This window comes from Phocoena sinus, chromosome 8 (assembly GCF_008692025.1).
Source record: "Phocoena sinus isolate mPhoSin1 chromosome 8, mPhoSin1.pri, whole genome shotgun sequence".
NCBI lineage: Eukaryota > Metazoa > Chordata > Mammalia > Artiodactyla > Phocoenidae > Phocoena > Phocoena sinus.
In genome coordinates this window covers 80,482,205-80,492,017 of record NC_045770.1, presented here as the reverse complement: position 1 = coordinate 80,492,017, position 9,813 = coordinate 80,482,205, and the positions used below count along the sequence as shown (strand labels likewise).

Sequence of the window (9,813 nt, the reverse complement as noted above, 5' to 3'; positions counted from 1 at the left end):
ACAATGGAATATTACTCAGCCATAAAAAGGAACAAAATTGGGTCATTTGTAGAGATGTGAATGGACCTATAGACTGTCATATAGAGTAAGTCAGAAAGAGAAAAATAAATATCGTATGTTAACACATATATGTGGAACCTAGAAAAACGGTACAGATGAACTGGTTTGCAGGGCATAAATTGAGACACAGATGTAGAGAACAAACGTATGGACACCAGGCGGGGAAATCGGCGGGGGTGGTGGTGGTGGTGATGGTGGTGTGATGAACTGAGAGATTGGGATTGACATATGTACACTAATATGTATACAATGGATAACTAATAAGACCCTGCTGTATAAAAAAATAACATTCAATAATTCAAAAAAAACCCTTTGACATACTGTATTCTTTTTTTTTTTTTTTTTTTTTAGCGGTATGCAGGCCTCTCACTGTTGTGGCCTCTCCCGTTGTGGAGCACAAGCTCCAGATGTGCAGGCTCAGTGGCCATGGCTCACGGGCCCAGCCGCTCTGCGGCATGTGGGATCTTCCTGGCCCGGGGCACGAACCCGTGTCCCCTGCATCGGCAGGCAGACTCTTAACCACTGTGCCACCAGGGAAGCCCTGTATTCTCTTATAAACTATTGGTTGTAACATAATAAATAGTTCAATATAAATGAAGTTAAGCAAAAACCATATATGACATATTACATGAAATAGAAAAAAAAAATAGATATCACATATTACATGAAATAGAAAAAAATATATAGATATGATATAGCCCAAAAATTACCCCAAAAAATTACCCTAGAAATTTCAAAAAGATTACATAACTAACATATAATTGTTAAAATGAAATGAATATACAAAATAGGGATATCAATTAAAAATTGTGTGCAGTTATTAAATTTCATTTCTTAATAAGCAATGAACTAAAACCTGTTAACTGATGTCCTACACAATGGGATGGATGTTATATTAAAATGGTTGGTAGAGAGCAGTCGATACAAAGATTCTGAAATGTAAAACAACTGTTTGTTTTATATAGCTTATATTTCATTGGAAAAGTAATGTACTTTTCCAATAAAATGTACTAAAATGTATTCATTTCAATAATCTGTTTTATTTTCTATATGTATTGTATGAATTTCCCTAAACCATTCTCCAGAGTTAACAATTTGAAACTCATTCATGTATTTTATTATGCATCCTACAACTAAAACTAAGAGTCAGGTAAGAATGATTGTGGCAAACAGCCTAATTATAGAAAAAAAGCTAATATATTTTTACACTACAATGTTTTGAAACCAGTTTTGTGTTTATTGAAGAACAATTTTTTCTTCATGAATATTTTTCAAGTTTTTATTTTTTTTTTGGGTCAGAGTATTAGTTCCTTAGGGCTGCCATAATAAATTACCACAGATTGGCTGGCATAAAATAGCAGAAATTTATTCTGTCACTGTTCTGGAGCTTGGAAGTCTGAAACCAAGGTGTCAGCAGAGTTATTAGTTCCTACTAAAGTCTATGAGGGAGAATCTATTCCATGCTTCTCTCCTAGCTTCTTATGGTTGCCAGCAATTCTTGGTGTCCCTTGGCTTGTAGATGTATCACTTCAATTTCTGCCTCTACCTTCATGTGGCATTCTTCCCTGTGTCTCTCTCTTCTCCTCTTCTTATAATGACACAGACCTATTGGATTAAGGGCCTTCCCTGCTCCAGTATGACCTCCTCTTAACTACTTACATCTGCAATAGCCATATTTCCACATAAGGTCACATTTTGAGGTTTTGGAAAGGACATGAAGTTTGGAAGGATGCCATCCAACCCAGGGCAGTCAATTTCCATTTAACATTAATGAAAAGATTCCTGTATTATATAGCATCCAAAAATGATTGATGAAATAGGTGAATCATTGTTGAATATTAGATGCGATCTTTTATATTCTGATCAGATACTCAGATGGGCACTTACCTTTGGGAATCATTCTCATTCACAAATATGATGTACATACAAAGAGGAACTTAAATTCATCAGGAAGGACTGAGGAGATTAAGCTAGGTACTTTCATTTGTTTCTAATTTGAGCATACTGTTCCCTAGAATACTTTCTAATTCTGATTTCACTGCAGAATTGTTCAGATCTGAATAAAGTCTGTAAATTACAAGTGGTAAACAAACTTGGGAACTAAAGCTAAATATTACAGAGGTAGATAAAGTAAGTCTGAGGTAAATTCAAGTATTTAATTCTTATCTTTTGCCCATATAGTTATGTTGATATTTTATTCATTGGATTCACCAACTTAGAGTTTGAAATCATAATTGAGAAGATGAATTTTTCCTGTATTTGAATAAATAGTTTACTGAGCAAATTAATAGTATAAATATGACTTCAAGGGAAACTACTTAAGAAAACAATCATTTACATGCACCTTTAATGAACATGCCCATGTATCCTTTTACTAATTATCACTTATTCATTCTTCAAGTCACAAATCAAGCACCATGTTGTCAGACCTGGTTTCCTTCAGTAGATGAAATCCCTACTAGATGTACTTATGGTACCTTGTACTACTTCTTTATAGCCCTTACCGCTTTGTCAATTTTATACTAATATTTATGATCATTTAACTACCATTGCTCTTCTTGGCTAGACTATAAACTCCACAGGACTAATACTATGGGCTATGTGTATTTTACTCGCCTTTGTTTCTTTGCTTAGTTCAGTACTTGCTGCATAACTGAATAAATTAGAAGTGCATATTAATGTATAAAAAGTTATGTGAATACTGAATCAATTCCATTAATTTGTTAAAGAATCCTCTGCCACGTGAACTTCACCTGAATAAACATTTTACAATTACAATTACTATTTGTAAATAAAATCATTGATTTTAGTATCTGGAAGAGATAACATACTTTTCCATTTCAAATAGACTTTGAATATCTTGAATAGCCCAATTTAAAATTGCAGGATTCAAATGATGACAGATTTTTATTTATCAAAAGTATTCTGGGCTATTATTAAAATAAACACAATTGACTTTAAATATAAGTTTTGTGAAACACTCTCTGTGAGAGCTACTAGAGCAATTCTACATTTTTAGTTTCTAATATATGAAAACATGGCACATATCATACTGAAAAATCCCTTTAAAACAATGAACACTGTAATTTCAGTAATGAAATTTATCAGTATAATGCATTTTTAAAATAATACTTGAATATTTTAAATTTTCATAGTATCTATATTTGAGAAAGCTATAGTAGTAATTAATTATTCCCAAGTAGGAAAATTAAAATTCATTTTATGATGATTATTAATTATTTGAGTTATAGACAGTCTGTTGCAAATCTGAATATCTAAATTCAGAATTTGGGCATGCAGATATAATTATAATCTCTCTTTTGACAGCTTGAACTTACATAGTTAAGTAAATACACGTATTGTCTTCTTCTTCTTCTTCTTTCTAAAAAAATTTCCCGGTTAGAGAAAGGACTGCATTTCAAAAGTCAAATATAATGCTAGGATAAACAATTTTTCCAGTTTTGAGACACTGCTGCATCTTGAATTGAGCTATCTGTGTCATGCTAATATTTCCTACATTTTCTTTTTGAGAAAAAAATGCTAAATACCCCCTATTTCCACACATATATAGTACATATCTCTATATATCCCACACTTTCTTATATTAGGCTGTTCAGGAATATTACACGAGAAACTGTGAGGAAGAACTTGAAGAATCAGATGATGATAACTTTCTCATAATTTGATAGCTGCTCTAAGCTTGGCTGAGCGTCCTCTGGGGTTATTTTGTACATCTTGATCTGCCGGAGTAAGTACCTTCTTATGCATCACTTTCCACATTAAAGGGGCCCTTCCTATAGAGACTCCTTCCGTGTTTTCATGATCTGAACCCAACTGTGATTTTTGTATCACCTTCTGTCTAGCACTTAGGTTAAACCTTTGTGTCATGCTTATCCCAAGCAGGAATCGTTTGATGATGCGATCCTCCAGTGAATGGAAGGAGAGGGCAACCAGGCGACCACCAGGTCTCAGAAACTTCTGAGCTGTCTTCAGTCCTGTGTAAAGTTCATTGAGTTCATTGTTCACAAATATGCGAAAAGCTTGGAAAGTCTTGGTAGCGATATGGGTAGATCGTTGTAGCAAGTCTTTTCGTGCATAAGTAGCAGATGGAGGAAATGCACCTACAAACAGATTTTGTAAAAACAGGAAAAGAGGACAAATAGGTAACATTAGTATTTTCCACTGTAAATTTACTGGGTTGTGTTGTGTGTATATTTAAGGAACTAAGTTTCCTTAGAAAACTGTGTCATTTCATCCACACTTCTCCATTTTATTTCCAAGCCTTCCATCAAAGTTTAAAACTATTCTGTCAGAAACATATTTCAGAACTCTTAAGGGTAAATGGAGTCAAACAAGAGCAGAGAAAGAGAAAAGGGTGAACAAATATTTGAAGAAATAATAATGAAAACCTTCCTAACTTTGATGAAAAATATTAACTCTCAGCTACAAAAAATTCAATGGACCTCAAATAGAATAAACAAAGAAAACTGCACCTAGATGCATCATGATCAAACTACTACAAGCTGAAGATAATAAGAAAAATCTTGAATATAACACAGAAAAACAATATATTACATAGGAGAACAAAAATATGATTAACAGCTAATCTCTCATTAGGATAATGGAGTCTATAAGATACTGGAATAACATTCAAATTGTTGAGGAAAAAAACCCTGTCTTCCAAGAAAGCTATTTTAAAACGATTCTTCAGAATTAAAGGTTCAAAGACATTTTCAAATGAATTTAAAAATGAGAAAATTCATTGCTAACAGCTCTAAATTTAAGAAATGCAAAAGGAAATACTTCAGGCTGAAATAAAATAACATCAGGTGATAACTTGGATAGAGAGAGGGTAATGAAAATATGAGTGATATGATATGAAGATAGGAAATAATTCTCTTAATTTCTTAAAAGACAGGACTGTCTTTCCGTCATTCTTAATTTCTTTAAAAGGCAAGACTCTAAGTAAAATTATAATATAACATTCTTGGTTTTATAATATAGATATAGATATGTATTGTATATGATAGCAACAGCACAAAGGATGAGAGTGTGTAAATGAAACTACACTAGTACAAGGTTCCTATATTTTCCTGGAAGTTAAAGTTGCACATTGTGGTCCCTAGAGCAATAACAAAAAATAATGCAAAGAAATAAAGCTAATAAGTGAATAAAATAATAATAAAATGAATCCACAAAATATTGTTTAACACAAAAGAAGGCAGAACAGGAAAATAAAAATGAGACAAAGAGAAGACAAATAGCAAAATGGCAGACAATAAATCCAAATATAAAAATAATCACATTAAATGTAAGGGTACTAAACACTCTAATAAAAATGTAGAGACTGACTGAAAACTAGCAAGACCTAATTATACATTGTCTGCAGAAATGCACATTAAATATAAAAACACAAATAAAAGTAACCAAGAGGCTGTGAAAAAGTATACCATGTAGAGATTAAGCAAAAAAAAAACCCAGAGAGACTATACTACCATTAGACAAAATAAACTTTTAAAAAGAAGAATTGCTAGACCGCAAAATAAACATTTACTATGAGAAAAATGATCAAGACAGCAGGAAGATACAATTACAAATGCATATGCACCAAATAACATAGTTCCAAAAATTTACATGCTTCAGAAAAATGACCCACATTTATATAGGCAATTATGTTTTGACCAAAATGTCAAGTTAATTCAATGGAGAAAGAACAGATTTTCAATGAAAGTGATTATTTGTACAAAATAAAATGAACTTCAACCCTTACTCCACACCACACACAAAAATTAATTCAAAATAGATCATGGACCTAAGAGTAAACACTAAAACCATAAAACATATATCTCACAAACCTCTCTTATTCAGCACATATAAGGGAATCTCACAATTTAATAACAGTTCACATTTAATAATCTGTAGCTCTGGTAGTAAAGTACATTAAGACACATCTGATTAATCTTCTTAGGAAACTGGATCAGAGCAGGTGAGAAATAATATTTTACCTGAACCACAGAGCTGAGAACTCGGCAGCCTGACGTTAACCAAATCACTGTTATGGTTCACTCTTCCTCTACAAAATCTACTTTGCTGAAAGGCTGGAAAACGTTAGACATTAGGGAATTTATCTTCCAACAACCAGGTCTCTCAGAAACAAAATGCCAAAATCAAAGCTGAGGAGGGAGGTCAACTTCTTTCCCTTTGCTATTCAATTTCTCCATTTTCTGGGAAAGAGTTTTGGTCACTGGGCAATGTATTTCGAAACATTCTAAGGATCTGAACAAACATGCAACTATTCACAATTTAGAGCTTGGATTTACAGAACGCTTCAAGAAGGTTGCATTCCTGAAGTCCTTATGTGATTCAAACCTTGCCTAATTCAATGCTAATTTTTTCAAAGGAGAAATGTAATATAAGATACATTTTAATGTATATGGATTTTAATGTAAAATAGGAGGTAAACATTCATGGAGCATATGGATCAACAAATACTGTAGGATATTTTTGCTTTAAGGCTTAAAAAATTGTTTTTCTTATCATCTCTAATATTTTGTAGAAATTAAAACCATGGCTCAACATGGTAACTGCTTAGTTTTCTTTGCATTTTATCACATTTCAAAGATATATATTTGAGGATGTGGTTTTTAACATAGCACCCTGAATTAGCCATGCCTGGGTATGTGTTAACTAAATTGATGAAATGATAGAAAAGCAGAGAGCTTAATTAACACTTCCTTGATATTATCTTTAAATGTTTTTTAAAGCTAATACAAATAGGAAATGTTAAAATAACAAAGTAATGTCTGAAATCCCCATAGAAATTCTAATATAAACAACAGCATTGGTTCATTTGACATGACAAAGTATGGTGGGCATTTCTGTTTACCAGCTAAAATGGCACCCTCCTCTGCTATAATTATAGTTTATAATTCATTCAGCCAGCTAGTTATGAAACTATGAGATTCCTGACTGATTTTTTTAATTGAAGAAATCTGTTTTTATTTCAAAGTATTCACATAAAGTGAGACTTTATTAACATTTTATATTATGCAATGTCAAGTTTATATAATTCATGTTCACATTAAGTACATCCACACTATGAATCTGGAGCTCACAAATTAACACCACTGTGACCAGATAAGCTTGTCTTTATAAGGTCTAATTAGGCCTTGTCAATATCATATCATGGAGAAAGAAAATAAGAGCTTTTGTTTATATTTAGGAATGGATGATACTGAGATAATAGGATAACTACATTCCATGAAGATTTCCTTCTGGGGCTTTCTTACTTTTGTTTAGCGAATTCTAATATGGACTATGTCCACTGGATTTCTTGGGAAGGATTTCTAGGTGTGGTTCTGTCAGCCTCCTCAAGTTCCATTTTTAGAGAGATGACAAGGGACTGCAATGGACAACGTGTTTCGTGCAGCTTTTTGGTGCTGCTCTGGGGATGAAAGGCACATATCCTCCCTTCCTTTTTACTGGCACTTTTGTGTTTGTAATTTATGGGAAGAGAGGTTAACAATGCAGATTGTGTAAAATGAAATACAGAAACAAAAGTACATAAAATAGCATATGGCAATGAAAATTAAAGTAGTAAAAACAAAACATCAACTGGCATTGTTACAAACAGACAAGAATATAAGAAAAGACAATACTGCTATCAAGAATTAAGCAAGATTCTTTGTCTGAATTGGAAACTTTAAAGACAATCAGTAAATGTCTTGTGCCTCTGAGGTAGCAAAAAAGGGTTTCCTTGTGAAAGTCACTGGTCAGAGAGCAACTCTGCCACAGAGTTCTTAGGTATGCATAGACTAGGTAGGAACATTTGCCTACAGGTCATCTGGAAAAAAGATTCAAAAACTATACCAGAACCAATGCCTACCTATGAGCTGGAATCTGATTTAGGCCATAGGAAGAAAAATATTAGTGATACATGCTCCCTGACTCTGAGTAGCTGGCTGTTTTGCAATCCTTCACTGCTTTCTCATCTCCCACATCCTGTTATCAGAAATAGAAACTGGTCTCTCTGTTTTTCCATTTCCTGAGCTTAATCACAAAGTCTTGTATGTCTAATTCATTTGATTAAGGCAGAGAGCAGGTAAGACAAAATATGGACTCAATCACAGTTTGGGTCATTTGGTTTGGTACTGAGAGAAAATCTCCTTTTTCTGGTTTATAGTCCATCAACAGATTTACTTCACACCAGGCCAATGTATATTAGTTCTAAGTGGGAAGAGGTGTGCTTAACTCTTCACATAACACTTATCACACTACTGTGATTACTAGTTTGCTTGCCTGTCTCACCCTACTCCAAGCCATCATCATCTTTTCCACACAGTCATCAGACAGATCTTTTGTGTACAAAAATTGGATGTCATTCCACGGTTCAAAACCTCTAGTATCTTCCTATCACATGAAATAGGAACTGAAGTTCTTCTTACCTTGGCCAAATGTCCCTATGTTATATACAATTTCTGCTTCTCACCACCCCCATTTCTCTGAACTCATCTCCTGATCTTGAGCTCTGTAATCTTAACTAATTCATGGCGTGTTCTTCCTGAGTCCTTTGACCTATACCAAGAATATCTATCTGCCTATATATACCTGGATGGGTTACTCCTTACCTCACTCAGGTCTCTTCTCAAACACTGCAGAATTAGAAAAGAAAAATAGCACCCTGTCACTGGAGTCCCCTTACATGGTTTTATTTTTTTTTCATAATACCTTATCAGGGATAATATTTATTTGTTTACCATCTGTCTTCCTCCACTAGAATATACACTCAGTGAAAATAGAGGCTTTGTTAACTGCTATAAATCTTTTACAGCAAGAAGAGTTAGTAGATTGAAAGAATGATTGTATTTGTACTTTAAAGTTATAAACATAGTCATTGCTAAAACAACAAGAACAAAAGCAAAAAGATATATTATCTGTAGTATATGCAGTAAAATGTTAATGTCACTTCTCCTTAAATTCCACCCTAAGAGGCAATCAAGAGGTATACTTTCTAACTTTTTTCTTAATAGATACATATGACACTTGTATATAAATGTATGTACATGCATACATATATATATTTGTAAAAAGGGAATGATCTGTACAATATCTGCAACTTGTTTAATTACCTTACTTTTAAAAATAATTTCAGTTGTATAGACACATTATAGTCCATTTTGTTTGTTCATTTAACAAATGTTTATACTGTCAAGAACAGTACCAGCTAACTGGGAACGGTAATTAAGGTAGAGGCAGTCTCTACTTTGGTGGAGCTCATATTGCCACCACAGCAGGAATATTTGGGATGTTTTCTATTTTTACTATCACAAAAAAATGCTGCAGTAAACATGTGAACTGCACATTTTAAAAAATTCTACATGGCAGAAAACCTCTACAAAGTAAAAAGTCACAATCTGGGAAAAATACTTTAACTGTATGTGAACTTGTGATACTATGCCTGTAGAATTAGTGTTAGGTCAAAGGCTGTTCATGCCCATTTAAATTTGAATCAATGCTTCTAAATTTACTGTCTAAATAGATTGTACCAGTTTACTTCCACCAATAGTATTTGAGAGAGTCCACCTCCCCACGTACTCAACTAGTACTGGAAACTATTACTTTTTGTAACTTTGACTAGTCTAATAGTAGGCAAATGATAGCTTATAGTTGTTTTAATTTGCATTTCTTTGGCAATTAGTAGAAGTGGGCATCCTCTCAAATCTAATAACCATTTGATTTTAGCTATGAATTGCT

The 9,813-nt window shown here is 33.3% G+C and overlaps 1 protein-coding gene across 4 annotated transcripts in view; it reads right to left on the bottom strand.

Annotated features, from left to right (window-relative positions):
* Positions 1–415: 415 nt before the first annotated feature.
* METTL15 (methyltransferase like 15) overlaps positions 416–9,813 on the bottom strand; it is a 204,809-nt gene continuing 195,411 nt past the window's right edge. For all 4 annotated transcript variants that reach the window (XM_032641711.1, XM_032641714.1, XM_032641710.1 and 1 more), the window contains one exon: positions 416–4,181. In XM_032641711.1, the coding sequence (XP_032497602.1) occupies positions 3,736–4,181 (446 nt within the window). In that variant the 3' untranslated portion in view covers positions 416–3,735. The remainder of the gene's footprint in view (positions 4,182–9,813) is intronic.